A 23,672-nucleotide genomic window follows, 5' to 3' on the forward strand; every position below is an offset into this window, starting at 1 on the left:
TGTAGTCCACTGTCCTGACTACATTTTATGTCACTGCAGTCCCGATTATTCACTTTATTAACCCAACATGAAACAAACTCTCTTCTCCTCACCCTCCTCCATTGAAGTAAGAAACTGTTTTGCTTGTTTTTGCCCTGTTAGCCTGACACTGGACTTGTATTGTTGATGGACACAGTGAGACTGAAATAGCTACTGTGACAACTCACCAGTGTGGTAGGAAGTTACTTTATGAAGGTGTAACAGTCATCCTTCTGACCTGAGGGAACACACACAGTACAGAACTCTGCATTCGTCTCCTTCATTTTTTACTCATCAAATCTGAGAGCTGCTTATTATAATTACTGCTGTTCTCTTTCTCTTCTGGGAATGTACTTTTGTTCTGCAGTCCTGGGGCCTTTTACACTAACTGAAAGTGAAATGCAAGTGACATCAGTGGCAATCAAAAGGTGATTTCCATCTTATATTTTGTGGAAGCCTGCTTATGTTATCTTCTTTCCTGGTCTTTCTACAGGAAACCATTGGTAGGATTATGAGATACTGCTGCTTAGCAGTTTGGAAGTTATTAACACAGACTCAGCAGGCATCAAAACTCTCTTAATGGGGACTCAGGTCCTCAACCACAGTATGTTGCCATTGCCCAGTGACCTTTTCAGAGCTCCAGCCAATAATTTAAGTTGCAGACCTGACCTCACTGAAGAAAGTCAGGTTGCCATGGAAATAATGGTAGCATTCTATAAGGCTTTCATTAGATCATCTCTGTTACTAAGTGACACATGTCCAGTTAAACAGTTCCATTGAAGATGTTTTCACGGGGTCATTATTTCACTCTTAGAAGTCAAAGGATCTTGAACGTTGTTAGCTTTCAAATAAATTTAATCACATACCCTGTGTGGGATTGGCCATACATGTAGTTTAATTTTAAACCAAGGAATGCTTCAGAATATAAATGGATAGCAGTTATTTTCTTAAACATTTGATAGCTTAACTTCTAAATCAGTGATTCTTTCCCTGTAGTAGATGGGCCCAGTGTACTAGCTTCCAAAACAAATGAGAATAATAATCACAGTTACACAGTTTTCCCACTGCAAGGTTGTGCAGTGGGAAAAGCTACTGCATGTATTCATGTTTTCACATATTCTGAGTTGTCTTCAGATTAGTTTCCAGTTCTGAAGAGCACGGTTTCCATTCTGACTCCATTCTCTTCATCATCTTCCCCAGAACTAGTCTACTCTTTTGTCAGCTCAGGCCTGAAGTGTAGGGGTAGGCTGCTGAGAGAGTATTATTTGTATTTGATGGATCCAATCAAAATGTAGAATTAAAATCTTGTAGATTGCTACATAATAAAAAAAGATATCCTTTTCCGGTGCTCCTCTTTCTGACAGTCCAAATAGTTCGTGAACTGCTTGGTTGTAACACCTCTACAAGAGACAGCACCGAATCTGTCTTTCTGCATATCAGGAGGTTGAATGAGTCATCCTTTCTGAGTCCTTTTGAACAGTGTTCATCACTGACCCATACTTGGAGCACTACATGAATTTCCTGTCAGGCTTTAAAGAGAGTAGGTAACCATTTATCTCCTGATAGTTTATCATCCCCCAAAGAAGAGTAAATTTATAGTAGATACAAACAGGAAAAAAAAATAATTGATTCAGCAGAACCCTTTGATGTCAGTCAGCCATGAGTCATGTTGCTTGCAACATGTTCCACATTGGGAATTACGACAAATTCCTGGAACTTGCAGATCTGCTTCTAGTCTGCAGAGCCCTGGCACTTTCACTGTAGGCAGAAATGACAGAGTACTTGATCTCAGAGACTTTAAACATAAGCTGTTTGGTATCCAGCCAGGAGGCTCTGACAGGAGATGGGGTTTCTGTATTTGTTCCTCATTGGCTCAGTTGATTTTGCTGTGCACAATAGGTGGAATCATCATTACGGAGGCTGTAATGAAGTGTATATGGAGTAGTATGATTCACTATTCTTGTTTGTAAGCTGCTACTTGAATCCAGCTGTAGCAAGTTCCCTTTCTGTCCTGGCTGTTGTAGGAGTCAAGTGTTTGTAATCCCACTATATTTCTTGGAGTGGTCCCTAGAGTAATAGAAATTAAAAACAAACAAACAAACAAAACAAAACAAAACAAAAAACACCTAATGATTCCAGGTGCTGCTCTACAAGCAAAGGAATTCTTCCAGATGTAATCTTTGTCATACTACTGGTTTAGATGTAGATGCTAGAACTTAGCCATGCTACTGTCTGAAAATCCACAGCACATATTAGTCAGTTAATTTGTTAATAAAAAATCACTAAAATTAAGAATACATGTTTTTTTTTTTTTTCCATCCTGCAATGGACATGAAGTAAATCCTTGCTAGTGTCAGTTCATAACAACTGGAAAGCAGAATGATAAAGCAAGAACCATGAACGTAAGTGCACCTGGTCGTGCTGAAGTTTCAGTATTAGGTTCCTTTCTCTTTCTAGTTAGACTTTGATGCTTGCAGCTACTTTTGTGATGCTTGTTGTTGTAGGGAATCATATGAAGCAGTTCAAGTGTTGGCAGTTTTACAGTACTGGCAAGCAGTATTTCAGTGTTATGATTCAGTGGTGACTTGGTAAGGTTTTCAGTCTGTCCTTGACATAGGCTGATGAAACATCACAAATGACTTTAGAATAAATGTAATTTAATTCTTTGGATTTGGAGGACATATAATGGAAGTAGGAAAAAGAAGTTTGAGGGTAAAACTTGTTAGGATTTTTGCAAATCCATTAAACGTGCAAAATTAGAAAGATGTTACTTATTTTCTAAAACTTGCTTTCCTTGATATGCTTGAAGAGCAAAGCATTGCAGAGTCATTAACATGGAAGGTGGAAATGCAGTGCTGGGGGTTAAAATGTTTGTAAAGATTCTTTGAGATCCTTGCCTGAGCCATCTGCAAAGATACATATTTAAAGAATCTAAAAAAAAAACACAAAACAAAACAAAAAAACACACACCCACATGTCAACAAAGACATCTCAACACTTCGCCTCAGCAAGTTTCTGATTCACAAACTACTGGGAGGTAGGAGAGTAATAGGGGGAAGACTGTTCTCTTGTGCTCATATGCTCACTTATGCATTAGCTTTTGAACATAGTTGGAGACTGGCCATTCAGACCTTTAATTTCAACTAGTCCAAACACTTGTGTGTGCTAGAACTGAAGTGCAGTTAAATCTGTGAACCTAACAGCATGAGGCACTCTCTGGAATATCTCATAGGGATGCATTCAATCTCCCTTCTTCGTGAATGTTAGTAGTCTGGGAAATATGCATGGCTGTTATTTAAAAAGGCCTTTTCCTCATAATCAACTTGGGGTGTTCTCTTGGCTCCATAGTGTAAAAAGCATTGGAAGATCAGATTTGTACTTGGTTATAAATAGCCTGCAACATGCAGACTTAAAAAATGCATAGCTGTAGAGTTGCACTAGTTTTAAGGATGAGAAAAAGAGTCATACTGCTAATTAGATGCTGAAACGGATTCTCATGCTTAAAAATAAAGAAAATGGTTAATTTATAAGCTGTTCTTTGAAACAGCTTCTTTTGTACTATTCAGTGATTTTTCACAGCAGGTGAAACACCATTTATCCATATTTCAGGTAATATTCTCTAGGTTTTACTTCCTAGGACTTATGATTCCATTGCTTGCTACAAATTAGAAGGACTCCTTCCTTTCTGGGTCATAAAAGCAAGTGGCGAGACACACAGAACAGCCATGGTTACAGGGAAATGCTCGGTCTACCTGTCTGTACACAGAGGAGCAAATTATGTTGCAGTAGGATAGAAAAAACTGTCAGGCAGTTGAAAATTTCTAAAGAGGTTCCTGACCTCAAGGCTTATCTGAAGTATATAAATTTCAACTTGACTTTGGACCCTTCCTCGATTTGGAGAATGCTCTGCCTGTAGCCAGAACAGAAATGCGTGCCCAGGCACACAGTTCTGTTCCTGGAACAGACAAACCTGATTTGCATTATAAATTCTTGCTCACATATGCCAAAATATTTCTCTTGGGATCTGCAAATGGACAGCTGGAAGGGCCTTTTTTTTTTTTTCTTTCTTTTTCATTTTCTTGGGGTTTATTTTGTAGGTAGATCAATTATTATTTCCTTCCCTTATCAGTCACACTAGATTTCTTTGGGGGATGATGCCTGGACTGCCTTTTGAAGTATGATTTAGTCATGGTAAGAACCCAGTGTATATTAATTGCAAACCAAAGTGTTACAAGTTAGGTATGTACGTCTCAGTGCTACATTATACAGACTCAGATAAGCAAAGCAGGCATTGCTTTCCCCTGTGCCATTAATAATTGCTTTCCCTGTCACCTAAGATGCTGAGAGGAACAATTGCAAAAGCTTTTTCTATACTCAGCCAAGAAGGTGGTTTTCTTTTTCTCCTCGTATGCAGCTTCTGTTTGGCTGCTTTTTGAACTAGTGGTGAGTGTATAGTGTCACACAGCTTCTATGATTAGAAAATAACCATGTAGAAAATGAAAATGCACATATCAGACTAAAAATAGTAAGTGTTTCTCCATTCATCTGTGTAGGTGAAAAGGAGCAGAGTTTCTGGTACTCAAATCACAACCTGGCAGGAAAGGAAGAAGCTCAGAAAGATGAGGAAAAACTGATCTGTTTCTGTAGCTGGGCCTGGAACTAATCTTTAGTTTTATCAGGAGTGCTATAACTTGCTCATTCCTCTTATTTCTCTTCCATTGTAGCTTCTCCTTTTGCCAAAATCATCCGGAAGGTTTTCTTGACTTGCCCAGAGGAAGAGGGGGAGCAGAGTTTCTTGGTTACTTCTCATGTATTCTTCTGTTTGGAAACTTCATTCACTGCCTTGCAGCTACATGAGTTTTCAGCTTCCCCTTCAAATGAGTGGTATATATGGCATGTTGCAGAAGGGGTGTTTGCTGTTTGCTAACTCTTGGTAGTGGTCTCCAACTTCTCTGTAGAGAGCTTTTCTGACAAGCTCAGTGTTGTCATCATACTCACAGTATGGTATGAGAAACTGTGAAAATGTGATGGTGTACTTTGGAAATATCTATAAGATGCTTGGAAAAAAGCATCTGCAACATAGGCAGTGGGACACAGTCTTTGTAAAAGCTACGGCTATCTTTAACTTTCTATTTGGCTCCCCAGACTTATGGCAAATCAAAGTAATGAACTACATTAAGGGTTTCCTGAAAAATCTGGAAAAAGGACTCTGAACGAGTCACGTAGTAGAAGCATGACCTTTTGCTGCAGCCCTAATTCACCAGGTCAACAGATGAGAATGGAGCAGTACATTTAAGGCAGCAAATTATGTCAGTGTCTGTCCCCAGAGTCTCTGTCCTGGGAATGAGTGAAGTCATGAGTAATGAACAGTTAGCATCACAAAGAAGGAAGAATTATCTCATTAGCAGGCTGAATTCTGGGTAGTTTCCAACAGACAGAGAAAGAACATCAGATCATTACTGCTGGGTGCGATATCTGTGATGTTTCTGTGTTGACTTTTTTTACAAGGTCCCTGGCAGTGTTTCGTGTTTCATCTGTGGAGGGGGTGTCTAGGGAGGTGTTCTGACACTAAAGGAAAAATTGTGTGTCCCTGAGGAGCTCTGAGCAGCAGCCTCTGCTATATTCCGGTTATTCCAGTACCAATCATTTGGAAAAGGCATTGAGTTTTTCAGTGTATAGCTTTTAAGTTGCTGTATAAATAAAGCTTCCCAAACATCTCCATCTTGTTTACAGAAATGGTTCTGGTTTAATGTGAGACATAAGTTCCTGTGATGCTTAGATGCATTGGAAAATCTTGTAGAAATCTTGTAGAATCCTTCCTCCCTGGTCCCAAAAGATAGTGTTCTTCTGTGGGTTTTCTGGTGTGTGCTTTGCTGTTATCAAAGTTTGTCCTTAGGGTTTGCTGCAGCAACCTCAGAAGCTTTGAATAGCTGCTGTCATCCTCAGGCAGACGTTTTGTTTTTGTGGTAAGCATATGTGCCTTTTGTTTACTCCCAGTGTCAGTTTTATGTGACAGCTGGGACAAAGTGGCAGTTGGCAATGACAGAGAGTTTCCTGAGAGTAGAGCTGCTACCTGCAATTGCTTTAGGGATTGTATTGAGATTTTCACTGACATTTCAGAAATGGCATTCATCGTTCAATGGTCATGGATAACGGCTGGATTTTTTGTCCTTAGAATGAGATGCATAAGCAGGTGGGTGAAAGAGGGAAATAAGGTGCTGAAGGGTAAAGACCTTAAAGTAGACAGGTAACATATTCATATCCTGGGGGATGCTAGGTTGCAGCTGGGACTGCATGAACTCTCCTTGAGCGTACATGAAAAACACGCAGATGCCGACCAGGTTTTCCCTTTTTCTTCACAGTGTCAGATAGCAGGTTTCAACTGGCTCATTTATAAACATCTTATTTTTAAAATATAGCTTTTAACTTCCTATTCTCATAAAAATGAATTAAAGTGTTAAACCCTAGTCTGGCCTACCTAACAACTCAGTAGTTTTTTAAGTTTCTTCACATAGTACAGCTTTGGATAGGGAATGGTTTACCTATGTTCTTCAACTGCTCTTTGAACCTTGAGCTTAAGGGTGCCTTATGTCTGAGAACACTGAGAAAAAAGAAAAAAAAAAAAGTATTTGTTCCTTTGTGTGCTGTGTTAGTGAGTCATGGGGGACTCAGCCCTAACTGGGTAACTTCTGCAAGGAAAAGAGATTTTACGCCTGTTTGAGACTAAGCCACTTTCTGCAGTTAGAAATGACTTAGCATGCCGCCAGTGAGACCAAATAACTTCCTTTAAACTTTTTGTAAATGCTCTAGATTCTGTGACTTCTGTGTCAAGCCATAGGAAGGGCTTGTTTCTGTGTGCAGACATACAAGCTTTCTAACATTTATAACAGATTGTTTTTATGTTGACTTCTTGCTGCATTAAAGTTTCACGTGATTACCTTGTATTGTTAGCTGCAAAGGACAGATGAGACAAGAATTGTTGTGTGGTTGGTTGTTTCTGGAGTCATGTCTCCCTTGCAATTGTTAGCAGCTGGTAATCTTTCCATTGGTTTGTGTTTTGGTACCGTTGGTACTCAGACTGTTCCCTCTCATGAATGAACTGATTAAAAATTAAGGGCATTCCATCAGTTAAACGATCAGAGCTAGAAATGAGAAATAACATTTTAGTTTGGAAGTAAAACTTCTTAAAAGTTTAACATGCTAAGAAATTTGCTTTGGTGATGTGAGCTTCTAAGTCAGCTCAGTGCTTATGTGGTTTATTTCTCATCCTCTTGCAGCTCTGCAGAATTGAATATTCCTGTGACAGGAGGATTGCTATGGACCCAGAATGACTTCCATAAAATAAAAAGTGGCCTTCAGCTTTTCTAAGACAGCAAAGTGCTCTGCAGCTTTCAGCATTGCACAAGATAAGTGACACGGAGGAACTAGTAATGGTGATATGGAAATAGCCACTCCAGGATTTTTTTTTTTTTTTCATGAGGACTTACTACTTTTGACCATGTAAAATCAGTGTTTTATCAAAGTGTTATAAGTTCCATGTATAGCAGCTATTGTCTGCTTAACTACTGTCATGGGCTTCTAACTCTAGCTGATGTTTATGAAATATAGTTAGTATACTTCAGAATCCCTCACTATTCCTTAATTTTTTTTTTGTGGTTAATAAAGGTCACCAACTGAAGGCAAACCTTTCTTTTCTTCCTTTTTTTTTTTTTTTTTCTTCTTCCTTTTCCATCTGTCCTTACTGGCCAGACTATTAAACCCTTTCATTTTCAGTGACATTAATATTGTCATGTATGAGTTGAAATTATTTTGCCAGGATAAGACTGTGTTACAATTTTAATCTAGCAAGGATTTCACATGAAGCTCCAGGAATCAAGTGAATTACAGCATGGCAGAATACACTTCAGTGCATAAACATCTTCAGCTTTTTTCTTCTCATAAGTTTTTTCAAGTGGTGCTCTTGAGGTTATGATTTTGCTGAGGTTGATAAATAATACTTTGGCCCTTGCTGGAAGCTATCATGATTACTGTAGAAATGGATTTGATTGTCATGCTAGAAAGTTGGTGAGAGCAAGGACAGCTATTTGTCTAAATTCATCTTTCTTTACTTGTATTTAAGGTTCTTGGAACTTAGAAGCTTCTACAATAACCTGTCGACATGTTAAGAGTTTAAGCATTTTTATTTCAAGACTTCTCAGTAATTATCTGTTGGATTATATCTGCTAAAGGATAAAAAGAGCCTTTCTCTGAGTCAGTCTAGTAATTGGCAGTATTTAAAAAATACACAGAAGTAGGAAAATGTCAGTGCAATGTCGTGAAATGGCATCATTTTAGTTTCTTGGCATTACTGTTCTCATTATATCCTAATAATCCATTTAAAGAGACACAAAAAGGGACATACAACTTTAGCAGTATATCGGACAAGATAGAACTACAAGTTTAGAACAGCAAATACGTGGATGCCTTGGGCTGGCTATCAAGTAAAGGCTTTCCTAAGTGTCCATAATGTATTTTTTCTTTTCTATTTTTTTTTTTGTCATCCTGTCCTACTCCAGTTAGTCTTCCACCAGACAGCCAACAATTATTTAGAATGGAAGATATGTCGTACATTTCTTTCTCTAAAAACAAGCAGTACTGGTTTCACACAAAGCAAAAGAAAGCAAACTTCTTTTTCTGTTATGGGGGATTTCTCCTGTAAGCCTCTCCTCTTTTTAGTATTTTAAGTTACTTCTTTTACTCAGTAGTTCTTCAAGCTTATTTAGGAAATATTCAGTGAAAAGGATTTGTGCTTTTATTACTGTACAAAGTGGAGTATTAAATTTCTTAAAGTACTGTGTTTGGTACTTCTGAGACCTGTCAGTGCAAGCATAACAGTTCAAAAAGGAAGGTGCAGTGCTGGCAAATACTGTGCTGTACGTGACCTTTTTCCCCTTTGGTAAAGGTTTACTCAGTAAAATCACGTCCTATTATAGTTTCTTTGTCAGCTGTAGTTACTGCCTTTTCTATCTGCCATCACCCCCACATAATGAATTACAGAATAAAGGTCCTGGGTTTCATCTAATTGCAGAGTCAAACAAAATAGCTAAATCCAGTGCTGTGAATAATTGTAGAAAAGAACAAAACTGCTAGCTGATATACACACACACACACACACACATATACCATATATATATGTGTATATATATACATATATATATATGTGTGTGTGTATATATATATATAAAGACTTAAGGAGAAGCTGTAGTAATGGCATGAATTTTAAACAGCGTTACTGATGGGAAAGGTGGGGGAGCAGGCATAGAACAATGGGGAAAAAAAAAAAAGAAGTTGTGAATGGCTGGAGAAAAGAAACATAAGTGTTTCAACTTCTATAAAGAAACAATAGTGTAACACCTAAATAATTAAATGACAAAATTAGTATTAATAGCATATAATAAAATGCACAGATAATCTTAATATTTAAAGCTGACCGGTTCAAGTGACATAAAAAGCAAGTAATGTAACAGTTAGTGTATTTGGTACTCAGAAGTCAATGCAAACAACAGTATGAAAAGCGAAGTATGATGCTGGCAAATACTGTGCCATATGTCACTTTTTCCCTCCTTTGAAAAAGGCTCTAAGTAAATTTTCTTTTTCGGCCTGCTGTTTATTTTCATTACTAGAAACATGTTCTGAATGGGGACAAGAAAGGCGGTGTTTATGTATTCCTGAAGTACTTTATGTTTTCCTTTGCATTGGGCAGGATTGCTTGAGACTGCCTTCTCCCTGTAAATTAACCTTTCCAGACAGGTTTTTATTGTCCGGTGAAAAACAAACAAACAAACCACCAAACAAACGAAAAACCTCCAAAGAGAAGGTACAGAAGGGATTGGAAATAAAGTTCCATCTCCTATGGAAGACTGCTAGGATAAACTAAGAAAATAGGAATTGCTGAAGGACGAAGTTAGGGCCTTGGGACTGCCACATTCACAACCTCTGATCCCTCTTGTCCCTTGCCATCTTTTGAATTTGTTTTCAATGTAAGTAACTGGATGGAATAGTGGAAACATTAGGATAATTTATTCCTGGCTCTTCAAGTCTTTAATATTTTGTTTTGTGAATCCTAAAGGCAGCCACTCTCCAATTGACTTCACTAGTACGAAGGGTTACAGCTAGCTGGCCATTGTGGGAACAAACATGGTGAGATGTTCAAGCAAACTCAGATACAGATAAAGATCATTTTACATCATTTTCCTTCCACTTCCTTTAATTTTTTCACCAAACAATTTAAAGCAATTTTGAGTGAAAGCAGTTGCACATTGTATCACCTGCTACCCAGTATGGAAAATTATTAGGTGTTTAAATGGCCGAAGAAAATTTGTTTAATACAGAAATTGACAAGCGAATGGGATCTAAATAGTATGGAGAGGGCTCTCCTCTGCTGTAAAGTGGATACCTTTATTCTTGTCCTTTTCCTACACAGATTCAAATGCAGACAGAAAATCTAAGCATTATGTATGATTTCAGAATCTGGGTATTTTTCCTGTAAATCATCTACAAAAAAAGAGAAATAATTTGGACAGACTGTGACAGTTGTTTTGGGCAAAACAGTTCTTCAGGGCTCTCTCCTAAAAAGGGTTGAAAAATAAAAAGCTAGAAACAAATAAACCAGTGGCTCTCAGTTTTATTAAATAAGCAGGTTTATATGTATATATATATAAAGTATAACGTATTTCATATATATTCAATAGTTGTGCAAACCTTTTACACAGAGCAGGGAGGTACAGGTTACAGCCTATATTTCTTTTGGATTCCTCTCAATAATTTCAATATGTTTACATAAATACCAAAGACCAAAATCATAGATATTGTATAAGGGCTCTTCAAAGGCTAAGCAAACACTGGCATGAGAGTAATTTAAGTAACAGTGCACTTGTATTTTTCTAGTTGAAATATTGCAAGAAATACAGTTAATAGCGCTCTGTCACACAGACTGCTATGGGGTACATAAGAAGGGTATTAAAGCTGAACACTTACCATAGTAATAATAATGAGATTTGACTATTCAAGTCTCACGATCTGACTAATATGAGTCCGGTATTAGTAGTGTTTCAGGTAAACCTTTGGCAAGTCAAGAAAAAGTAGTATTTCTGTGGAGCAAAGTGTCACAGAAATGATGTCTGTCCCTTCTTTTTTTTAGAATGGATTTTTTTTTAAATTACTGTAGTCAAAATATATCCCCTGAAATGTTCCCGATTCTAGTTTGGTATAAGTCACATGTATACATGTATGCCACCAACCAAGTATTTTCTTAGACTTACTTGAATGGATTTATTGTTTGCATTTTCTGGCTTTATCATTAAGAATTCCAAAATGCCATAATTCAGAGTTTGAGGCAAATTGGCTTTAAAAGTATGTATGGAGGACGTGTCTAAATAGATGCTTTTGTGTTTTGTTACTTTTTAATGGAGAATTTTTCTGCTTGTTCTAAGCAACCATATGCCCACTATTTTCAAGTGTTTAAAATTTAAAACATTTTTACAAAAAGCTGAACATAAACAGACTCATGCTAGTGAATGAAATACATGCAGCTGCAGCTAGAGCATTGCACACTTACTAGTGTTTTAGAAATACCACATAACTGGTTTAACACCCATTTTTCACTCATTTTGTCATTGAGACTTACATTATATTTGGGTCAACCAAAGCAACCCAAAGAGATTTATAAAATTTTACAACAATTAAACCATAACGTTTAATTCTACAGATGAATAAAGCCCACTACTGTAGCTCAATAAGACAACAACAGGACTAACGTTAGTCAAATATACTGTATGTACAACTGAATATATCACTAACATGTAATTCTTACAAAAACACATAAAATAACTTAGGCTGACATCTCATAAAGCATTTGATTTTTGAATCATGAATTTAACATTGTGAACTTAAGTGATAAATTATGTGAAAATGATATAGCTAAAGATTAAAGATCAGTAATTCAGAACTCCCGAAGTGTGCCCTGGGCCTGCTAAAGTCTACTGCTTAACTCTTGCTGATTGAAACAGGCCAGGATTTCACCTTTCCACTTTCTTTTTTCCCAGTTTCTCATCTAGGATTTTGTTAATTCTATGGATTTTATTAAAACATAGTTTCTAGAACTGTTCTCTTACAGTTTTAAAAACATTTAAATACCATGCTCTCAAAAAGAGCATTTATACAAAGTCTTATATTTACAATATAGACAGTTATGGTCATGTATTAATAAGATCAACTCTTCCATGTAAGAAGAAATCTAAGCTTACGCACTGAAGGTTAATTAATGTGTCAGTGTTATGAATTGGCTTGTAAACATATCTCAGAACAGATGTGGATGGCAAAATTATCACTTAAACTAGTTGATTAGGAAAGACTACGTCACATATAAAAGTTTCATTACCTCTAAGGAGGACTAAACAAGCACAAGATTTGCAAATTATTTCCACAAGGCTACACTGCCCAGTCTATAACTCTACGCAGGATGGATGCAAATAGCTTCTTAGAAAAAGACAATTTTGCCTTGAAGTGCCTTTGGGAAATGGTATGCTGGGTTTGCAGTAGCATAGCATTCCCGTTGTTCAGAATAATTCCTTTTTACCAGTAAGACCAAAGTTAGTGAAAATTAAAATAACTAGACAAGTCCTACAAAAACGAGTTTCTCCAGAAACCACCCACAACTTCATACAGTAACTTCTGCTTAGGCTTCCACATCTGAAAGCATCAAAAACACCTACCAAACCCTCTTAAGATAGCTTATCTTTATAATTGGAGAAAAAGGGAACAAACATTTTTCTACATACAAGTATTTAATTCCATGCAAGATGGAAAACGTGAGTGCACAATAAACTTCATTTTAAACCTAAATAATTTATAAATGAATCTGTTAAGAATAAAGCAGTGTCTACAGCAATTATATTGTTACATTTTAAACACATGCAGATGAGCTAACAGCAAGATTTTTACATAAAGTTTAGTGCAAGAATGTATCTGCTTAATAGACTAAAGATAATCATGTAATGCTTTGAGGTGTACACACAGTTTCTGTGCACATATTAAACTGGTTCTGAAAAGTTGTCCTTGTTTGTCTATAAACTACAAGTGCCCATTTTAAATAAAAAAGATTCATAATTACTCATGGGCTACTTCCCTGTGACACATAGTGTCACAAACATTGTGGTGAATATGTAATACTGAAGTTTATCTAGAGGTTTATGGGTTGTGGGTTTTTTTTGGTGTGTTTTTTTTTTTTTTTTAAACAGTTTTTATACAATCAAGAAAAAGAGATACAATTTGTATCAACAAACAAAAGGTCATTTCTGGTTATTTGAGGCACTGCTCTCAGCTGCTTATACCATGCAAGAGAAGAGAATAAGAATTAATTGCAAATTAAAAACAGAAAATGCTGGTTCCTAAGAAACATATTTGAATATTGGTCAAGAATTTTCTGTTTTCTCCAACTATTATAAGTGTCCAAAGTCTTATTTTTCCCATTAACCAACTAATTAAAACTTACTTGTTTTCAAACATCAAGTGTAAATACAAAAATCACCTGCAAGTTAATTAAATTGAAATACATAATGACATAGTCATTATATATGTTACCTGTTCCAATGGAAGAATATTTATCATGTGTGAAACGGTACAGTTATCAATTATCCGTATGTTAATTGTCATTGCACACGTTAATTGTTTTCTTTGCTGTTGGTTTGGTTGGTTTTTTTGACCTGACAGGAACACATGATAAATAGCCTGCAAGATATTGTGAATCAAACCAACCATTATTACAGTAACACAAATGGAGGAAATAATGTTTTGTTCCTCAGACAAACAGAGAACTAGAAAGCAGCATGCAAGCCATTATCAAAACACCAGAAACAACCCTGACTGCAGCCTCACGTTCCGTGTGTTTCACAGTAAGAAACATTTAGGCAGTGTCACACCTTCTCATGAAGAAACAAAAGGCCATAAAACCAGGCCTTCTCAACTTTCATGAAAAAAACTACAGTAGAAGTCAACAAGTCCTAGCTCGAGACATATCGAGTTAGTAATGGTTCAAAATGTTGAAATATACAATGGATTCAAAAAAGGGCGTTCAGTCAGTGCAGCTTAAAAAACAATAAACGCCTCTTTTGGAGACATTTAGCTACAAAGGTTCCCACCCTGAGCAAAATACCAGTTGCGCAAGCAATGCCACACAAAATTATCTCACCTGTTGAAACAGGACTCTAGAAACCATCATGAGGCAAATGCACACCTTTGCGTGGAGCTGAAGAGCAAAACGAGGCCAACCTTGCTACAAGCCCAAACTGTAGCATCTCTTTTCAGGAAACAGCCTCTCACACTCCCTTCTCAAGATCTTGCATGTTAGTTTCATCCAAATACCATCCTTGCCTCCAGAAGGGCTTAGTTACTGATGAGCTTCCAAGTTAACATTCAGTTCCTGTTGCTTGAGTCTGAGTAATCCAATTTACATAAAACTGACAATTTTCTTTTGTCTTCTCTAATCATCTAGAACAGCAGCTGTTCACTGCACAGTTGACAGGCAATTCTGAAGAGGGAAGCTACAGTTAAACATCTTTTTGTTTACTGAATGGTGCTCACACCTTCATACTCCTTAATGGTTTGGTCCTAATTTAATAAAGTATTTGGCTTCTGTTGGATTGAACTAACATACTGGACAATAAACTCTTGGGGAACAGTTTTGAAATTTAAGAAGTACCAACAATACTGACATTCAAAAGCTGAAAGAGATTCAACCAGTTTATCCTTCTACAAATTGAGTAATTTTTTTCAAGTTTATTTTTCCGCTATTTGATGTACCAATAGGCAGTGTCAAGCGGCAAAGCTGAAACCCTAAAAGTCATCTGGGACTGTATAGAGCATGCTTTGAAAGGCCAATTAGGTATTTAGAATCAAATTGAAAGTGTACACTAATACATGCAATATAATTTCTAACAATAATTTTGTATTAAAAGCTTTGAGACACTGAACGTGACATTGTAGTTCTTAATGAGCTATCCATGCAGCAAGGTATGCATTTCCTGTAAAACACTATTAAAAATCCCTATATTTAAAATCTTAAAATTTACAATATAATCAACTCTTATATAGTGCCTCTATCTATATATATGATTGCTACTGTGTACAGGACTTTATACTAACTTATTAGAAAATATTTACAGTAGACTGGCCCACTCCCGTCTTCATTTTAATTCCAGTTCCTATGCACTGTATAGTTTCATTTATCCAAAAGAGGCTAAAGTAATTTAACGCCCTGTTCTTAATTTGGCAACAATCATAGCTGCCAGCTGTTGTGCATCTGTCATGTGGGGATTCTTTTCCATCACAGAAAGGACAATGCTTGGTGGAAATATATTGCAGAGGTTCTTGTATGTTTGATACTGATGTTCTGGAATGATATGTGGTTCCCGTGGCTCACCACATATCCCAATCCATGGATTCCTCCAGAGTTGCTCCATCTTCTCAGGCATGCTTCTTACCATTACAGGTTCATAACATGGCTGCATGAGGTTGTTACTCAATGGATACGAGTGGTAAGTGTAAGAGTCTGATGCACATGGTAACGGATCCCAGCTAGCATGCTGTTCTCGACAGAGAGGTGGTCTTCTCTGCCGTGCAGGATTACTTTCATAAAGCCGTGAGTCAGAAATGCTGTCCATTCTTGTCATGACCAAGGCACGGCTTGGTTGTGCAGTTGATGGATGAATATTTTGAGGCACAGGGTATTCTCCTGGACAACTGGACCGTGCTCCAACAACTGAATGCTGGGCGTGCAGGCCTAAGTGGGAAACTGACTGTTTGCGAAGGGATTGCTTAGGCTCTTCAGTTCCGTAACTCTGAACTCTATTTAAGGCTTCATGGTAACCATGGGAAAAAGTCTGAAGACGATTTTGCGATGGCAGTCTATGGATCTTCACATTGTCTTCTGGACTGGCATCTGCTACACCCAGATACAAGTCATTGTAAGAGGAATAAGAATCATTACTTGTATGGCTTAAGCAATTGTCAGGACAGGGGCTTGAGTTTCTAGAATACATCCCCTGGTCCGTATCAGCCCCGTAATAATCTGTGTTATGCATACTACTTACGCTCAAGTTGGAGAAATCACTGAGTAAGGAGTAATAGCCATGGTCCCCTAACGATTCGTATTTGGGATACTGGTCAGTGTAACTAACTGAGGTGCCATGGCTATTGGTGACTAGTATAGGAGGATATTGCACACTGGACATGTGTTCCAGTGAGGATTTCTGATGCGTGAACTGTGAGGAACCTGGCACCGGACTGCTTGCAGAACGAGTATTTAATGCACCAGCTGCATGGCTTTTTGGTGGAGGGAGCGTTGGTACACTTAATGCAGAAACCAGAGACGGGACAGAGCTGGCCTCGGACTTGCGGGCTACTGTTAACTTTTCCTCAGGCTCCACAGCTACTGATCTAATGCTTGGATCTGACTGGCGTTTGGGGGCAATGCGTTTCACTTCAGAACTGATCTCTCCTTTGGAGCTGGATGGCCCTGTGCCACATTTGGCCAAGGCTCCCTCACTCATAGTTTTCACAGCAGATAATTTGGCACTTATCCGAAGCTCATCCGCTACTGACCTTTGAGGTTGGTTTGCCCGTTCTGGGTGGTAATATTTACATTTGTGCCCATAGGTGCACTTTTTACCTGTAAGAAAAGTATTCGCAAGATAAATAAACCAAAGGTTAATTGACACTACTATCTTTCTCTTTAACTGTTTCTTACTTGTAATGTTTCTTTACTATAACTGTAAGGAATAATTATATAAACAAGTAGTCAAACTCTGTTATTACCTATAGCCAGGTATATCACTGTCTCAAGGGCAAGACACATAACTTTTCTTTCTACTGTTCATGATTTCAATACTGACACCATAATCAATGCTATACAAAACAAACAGCACTCTAACATGGTCTGTATGGTTATGAATCTCCTTCCTTGAATAAAAAAACAGAAAAAAAAAATAGCAAAAAGCTGTGATATACACAAGCTATATCTGGTTGGCCTTAATTTTCTGCTATATTGTTCTTATTAATATTGGCATGACGGGTATAAAAAATAAATACAGTGCTTGGATGACAACAAGAAAAATAAGTTGTTTCTTTTTTTAAAGTAAAGAGATTATGTTAATTAATTGCTTGCTTCACCTACCTTCAAATACAGCAAATCAATCTGACTTAGGCACTTACCGTAAGGACACGGTTGTTTTTTATGTTCAGGAATAACTGGCCTTTTCCTTAAGAAATTTTCAAGGCTTGGACCATGGCGTCCTAAAGGATCATCAGGAGGCATAAATCTGATGCAAAATAAATGAAATGTGAAATTCAGCTTTTAACAAGGATTCTGAATTGGCAAATTTGCCTAACTTATGAAGAAAAAAAACATACTTGTCATTCACAAAAGAATACATTAGCAGTCGCTCCTCTATGAACTTCTTCCATTCTGGTTTTTCGTTCTGAAGATCCCTATAGTTGTCATTTGATACAATGATGCCATCTGAGTCAAAAGCAAGTTTTACTATGAATCGGTCATCATAGCAAACTACTCTTCTTCCTTGAACTCTTCGAGATGGGGTGAAAACAAGAATTTTTTCTTTCTCCAATTTACGTAAGATTTCTTGATCTGTAAAATAAGTTTAGTCAAGAAGCTTCTTTAAAGTCCTTTTTTTTTTTTTTTTTTTAATGCAGCTTTTATTTCTCTTCCTCTTTTCTGAAGTGGTATTTTGTAACTATGTGCATATATGGTCCTCATTATCATTTAAAAAAAAAAGAGCATGCCACTTTTTTTTCTGAGCTTTCAAAGCAATAGATAAATATTCAACATTTAACCTTCATAACTGCTCTGCTCCTGTGTAAACAACTACGTTCAGAAAGAGGGAGAAAACATACATGTCAAGAATTCAGTTGTTACTGTCTTAAAATATCTTTCTTGTTAGCCTAGAATAAAATTTAAGTACTGTCTATAGGTCAAAGCACATTCTGCTTCTTCAGTGTTCAAGATAACACTATTAAATTAGTCCCTGCCCTTATACAGCTTATTTTTATACTAGCCCAGCAACTAAGAATCAGTTCCTGTATACTAAACAATGTTTGCTAGTGGAAAAATTAGGAATACCTCACTCAACAGCATTGACGTGATCCATAAATACTACAAAACCTACCATTTTTTGCAGATGCAAATACCAAATGTGTTCTTCACCGGTGAAATTGTCATATTTTCAAACGAACAATTGAGTTGTTGGGGCTCAACCCAGTTGAGTATTGTCCACAATCCAGTATGTAGTACCCATTAGAAGGATGACGCAGTTCTGTTTTACTACACCACATTTATTTATTTAAACCAAGGGGTCAAAAAAAATCTTGATCCATTACCTGTAATTGGTGCATCAGGTCGAGACTGTTCTTTTCTCCATGCAGGTACAAACACAGTGATATCTTTATGTCCTTTTTCCAGAAACCAATCAACAGCTAGTTGAATTCCCCGACAGGAAAATCCTTCTTTATTTCCATGGCTGAAAAAAATGCAGAAGTCTTAGAAACAGCAAAGACAAAAGATACATTTGACTTTGGGTTTTGTTGTTCTTTTCCTTTCAAAGCTGCTGTGGTCTATGGATATAAAGGAAACAGAGTTTGTAAAGACAAGTAAATCTTTTTATTAAACCAGCTTATATAGCTGGAAAATGACAGTTGTCCAGAGCTATTTAATCATCAGATTACAATGCTGATACTCAGGCATTAGAAATGGTGACATTTGACTGCTTTTTCTGCTGGTGAAATTTCTGCTTTTTCATTCTATTAGGTGACCTGATGAAAAATTATTACCTCCCCCAACAAATTAAGCTTACCTTAAGTAGCACCATAAAAAGATAGTTATAATAGAAAAGAAAGAAACTAACCATGCTTGCTGTCATGGGTAATATAGTTGCTTTTAAACATCTAGATTAAAAAAAAAGAAAAAAGTTTACAAAAGTTTAATAAACATTCTGCTTTTTTCATTACTTTATATATTGATTTATTTCTCTTTCTTAGACAGAAATAATTAAGTTGTTGGAGCTCCTTCCTTTCTTCCCACCAAAATCAACAATTTGTTTTCTGAAACAAACTGGAGTCTCTGAAACTGCAACTAAGTGAGAAAAGGGGGGTTTAAAGTAGCTTTACATCACTTCATTTTCAAAGTATATTTAGAGGCTTGGTAGAATCTAGTTAAAATTTTATTTACGAATCTCATTCAGTCTACCTCACAGGTGTACCTGTCTTGATTTGCTAAACATAAAACCTGATTCTTCAGTTCATTGTAAATCCTCTCGGGAAATAGTTCAGGAATACCTGAATAATACATGTACATGAGTACGTATATTAAGCATTACATCCTTAGTATTTGGCCTCCGAGGAGGGCCAACCACATCCTAGGGTGCATCAAGCAGAGCACTGCTAGCCCGTCGAAGGAAGCAATTGTCCCACCCTACTCTGTGCTGGTGCAGTGTCACCTCAAGTACCGTGTCCAGATTTGGGCACCACAATATAAAGGACACAAAACTAATAGAGATTGTCCAAAGGAGTGCAACAAAAGTAGTGAAGGCTCTAGAGAGCAAGACGCATGAGGAGCAGTTGAGGAGGCCCTTCGGTTTGTTCAGCCCAGAGCAGAGCAGGCCGAGGGTAGGCCTCATGGTGACCTTCAGCTGCCTCACGAGGGGAGTGGAGGGGCAGGCGCTGAGCTCTGCTCTCTGGGGCTAGCAACAGGACCCAAGGGACCAGCATGGGGCTGGGACAGTGGAATAGGGGAGGGTCAGGCTGGGTGTTTGAGCGGGTTCTGCACCAAGGGTGGTTGGGCACTGGAACGGGCTCCCCAGGGCAGTGGTCACTGCACCAAGCCTGACATAGTTCAAGAAGTACTTGGACAACACTCTCAAGACACATGGTCTGATTTTTGGGTGGTCCTTTTGGGAACCCAGGGTTTGGACTCGATGGTCCTGGTGGGCTCCTTCCAACTCAGGATATTTTATGATTCTACTTATTCTACACAGGTAAGAAAGACATACAGATTGCCTTATGTCTGGATTTCATATTTAGAATCAAGCCTGTTTTCTTTACCCAAAAAATAGAGTGTAAAAGTAGAGTAGGCTGTATGGCCCGGCCCAGGAGGCTCCCAGAACACTGGAAGGGCCATGTGCAGTGATGACACCCCTCACCAGAAATAACCAGAGGCCTAGCTAGCAGTGCGAAATACAGGAGATGACTCCTCTATAGCAGCCCCACAGCATGTGGGTAGTCCAAGCAGTTGGCTGTAATTAAGGAGGCTCTGTGGCTCTATACAATGCCATGAATGCCTCCCACTACTTAAAGCAGTTGGCACTGGCTGTACACAAAGTGGCATCCAGTTGCTGTACCATCCTGTTCTAAGCTGCCCCCAAAACCGGGCAAGAAAATTCCTATACTGGAAATGGAAATGGTTCTTTCTAGACACCTTTCAGATACAATATATATAATTTACCTTCAAGGCAAGGTTGCCATTTACATCACCAACGACTGCACTATTTATAAACATAAGAAGTGTATTACCTTTTTCAGGTATTCTCAGCCTGTAGAGCAATGCTGCATAATTAAGAGATTTGCATGTTATTGAAATTCTCTTTAGTATTATTCTATAGATAATCACTCAAATTTTACTTTAATAATCTCATTATTATTATTGGAAAAAAATCACAGATTACCAGAGTGTAGCAGGATATGTGCTCTTCTTGGGCTCAAAATGTCATACAAAGTAACACTGAAATAGACTAAAGGCAGACAGGTATCTAATATCTATGGTATAACTAAGGCCTATGGTTCACCAGCATTTTCCAAATCCTTGCAACTTAAATTAATAATTTGTACAACAGCAACAATGTTACTAAAACAATTTTCTTTAGATGTTGTACATTTCAGATTTTACAGAATTTAATATTCTTGTAAATTTTCATACGCATTTTTTTTCAGAAACAGAGTGTCAGTGCTAAGCTATGCAATCAGAGTACATGCACACACTTTCCTTTAGCTGCTGTCAGGAGTAATTCAAGCAGTACAGAGGCTGAAAATAAAACAAACAGAAAAAGAAAAAGAAAAAAAAAAGTTAAGAAAACTGGTATTGGTGATGTTGCTTTACAGAGACATCTTTTGGATGGTGTTGTAGTTTAATACTGATAGGCAGCTAAGTACCACATAGCTGCTCTCTCACTCCCCCTCCTTAGCAGGACAGAGAAAATGAGATGGAGGAATAAAAACCATGCAGGTTTGAGACAGGAGAAGTTTAATGAAAGAAAAGCAGAGGAAGCACAGAAGCAAAAGAAGGAAAAAAAAAATCGCATCAGCAAGTGATGTTCAGACACTTCTTAGGAAGCAGGGCCTCAATACATGCCACGGTTGCTCAGGAAGACAAATGCGTACATAATGAGACACAGAATCACAGAACAGCTTGGGATGGAAGGGACCTTCAAGATCATCCAGTACCACCCCCCTATCACAAGCAGGGACACCTCCCATCACACCAGGTTTCCTAAAGCCCCATCCAGCCTGGCCTTGAGCACTTTCAGGGATGGGACATCCACAGCTTCTCTGGACAGCCTGTGCCAGTGTCTGTACCTGTGCCTTCAACACCCTCCAAGTAAAGAATTTCTTCCTTGTATTTCCTCTACACTCTTTCAGTTTAAAACTACTACACCATTAAAACTCAATACACCTATAAAAATTTGAATTTTCTTAATACGTAGAAAAAGAATCTTAACACAAATTCTTTTAGAGCAAAAAGCTGATACTAAAGGACATCTTCATAAAAAAAGAACCTCAAAAATCTTAATACCACTGATCACCAGACAGTTTAAACAACTCCCTTATAGAAAAATATACTTTCCTCAATGAAAAGCAAAAGCATTGTCTAGCTAACTGTGTGTTCTACAGACATGCTCCTACGTGGCATGGGACAGAACTCTCCTGAGCTAGTGTTTACCCAAACAGCCATGTGCATGTGTCCACACGTGTCTGAATTTACAAGCACCATAGGTGTGTGAGTCAGCATGTTCAGCTCATGCACAGCCCTGTACTGACACTGCTAAATCGCCCTGAATTCCAAGCAAGCTTGATCAGCAATAGTTCAACTTCCCTGAAGTCCACTGCATATCATCAGCATATACTACATGTCATTTTTGAAAGAACAAGGTTTTCCTCTCCTATTCGGTTACTTCTGGGTAATAAAGAGGAATAATTTGAAACATCGTTCAAGGACTTAAAAAGGAATTAAACCCATCCACTCAAAAGCACAGCATAGTTAAATTGCTGGAACAACAGGTTTGAGGGGAGAAGTTGGTTTAAAGAGGGGGTAGGGGGAACAGGGATATAAAGGAGTGACATACAAAGGAGTGACATCATATTTAAAAGCCTGGAGTAAAGACTCCATAAGGAAAATTTGCTCTCAGTGTAAATATACTATACAACTTAAAATGACTTTACAGTCAATATCAATTCTGCTCAAAAATATTTTTGTGATTTATTATTTTCAAATGTTGTGACAGGGAGACCCACCTCATAGCCACATTGCTTCCATCAATGACGATTGGCCTCAAGTTATCACTGTTATCCACAACTTCATCTTCAAGTGACAATTCAGGGCTTGCTATTTCCTTTGGACAAGGGCCTCTTGGCACCAGAGTACTAGTGGTACTGCTGGCACTGTTCTGTCCTTCTGATTCACTTTTGTTGCCAAGTCTCACAAGTTCAGCCAGAACATCATTGATGAGCGCATCTGCTCCCAGTTTATTCAGTACAGCCTGGATCTGATCTCCTGCATACCCAAGTTTTAAAGCAAAATCCATTTTAGCTTGGTATTCCTTGTCCAAACTCGTTTTGCATTCATCTAGCTTCAGGTCTTGTGTTATACTGCTCTGTGAAAAACTTGGGCGATCCAAACAAGGGGAGCGACAGAGTGGCCGATGTGGTTTAGTGGAAACCTCCTTTTCTCTCCACTGAATATTGCTACAGCTGCTTCTGAAGTATGGTTGCTCAGGTTCACTTTCTGAACTCGTCCATTCCTCGGATTCAGCACTGCATTCCCCAGCATCTTGTTCCACGTTTCTGTCTTCTCTGGAGTGCCTCTTCTCCATTTTCAGCTTCCCTACCATGGACCAGGCCGTCATCACGTTCAGCCTCCAGCCAGAGAGCTCAGAACTTCTCTTTCATTTCCAGAGCAACCTGGAATTCATACTCAATTGCATCGTGTTGGCTAGATAAAAGTTTACACAAGTCTGGAGCTATGCCTTGCTTACTATGTTCTGGCATAAACAACGCCAACATGAAGTTCCTTTAAAAAATAAAAAGATAAAAATTAGCTTTCGTTGAATTCTGCAAAATACTTCACTATGCTAACTTTGTTTACAAGTCAATAGAGGTCCCTAGTCATTCAGATTTCCACATGAAGATTGATCATATAAAGCACATAATTTTGTTGTCTCTTTACACATGAAAAATTTACTTTCCTCAGTATTAATTACAGCTGTAATTACTGGAGTATCTTATTAATACTTACAGAAAAAAAAAATGAAAAGGGTGACCCATGACTTTCACTAGAA

At 37.8% G+C, this 23,672-nt stretch overlaps 2 protein-coding genes across 2 annotated transcripts in view; one reads left to right on the forward strand and one right to left on the reverse strand.

Annotated features, from left to right (window-relative positions):
* LAS1L (LAS1 like ribosome biogenesis factor) overlaps nt 1–7,800 on the forward strand; it is a 29,581-nt gene extending 21,781 nt beyond the window's left edge. Inside the window, exon 13 of the mRNA XM_084294234.1 lies at nt 7,296–7,800. Within this exon, the coding sequence (XP_084150360.1) occupies nt 7,296–7,386 (91 nt within the window). The 3' untranslated portion in view covers nt 7,387–7,800. The remainder of the gene's footprint in view (nt 1–7,295) is intronic.
* A 1,606-nt stretch (nt 7,801–9,406) lies between these two features.
* Nucleotides 9,407–23,376, reverse strand: ZC3H12B (zinc finger CCCH-type containing 12B). The gene is made up of 5 exons (XM_084294383.1): nt 22,630–23,376; nt 18,448–18,587; nt 17,464–17,698; nt 17,266–17,372; nt 9,407–16,723 (listed from the first exon to the last, which is right to left on the reverse strand). Exons 1-5 carry the CDS (start codon nt 23,238–23,240, stop codon nt 15,303–15,305), a joined length of 2,514 nt encoding a protein of 837 aa, XP_084150509.1. The 5' UTR covers nt 23,241–23,376; the 3' UTR covers nt 9,407–15,302.
* Nucleotides 23,377–23,672: the final 296 nt, after the last annotated feature.

Source organism: Netta rufina (genome assembly GCF_964035555.1).
Source record: "Netta rufina genome assembly, chromosome: 12".
Lineage (NCBI taxonomy): Eukaryota > Metazoa > Chordata > Aves > Anseriformes > Anatidae > Netta > Netta rufina.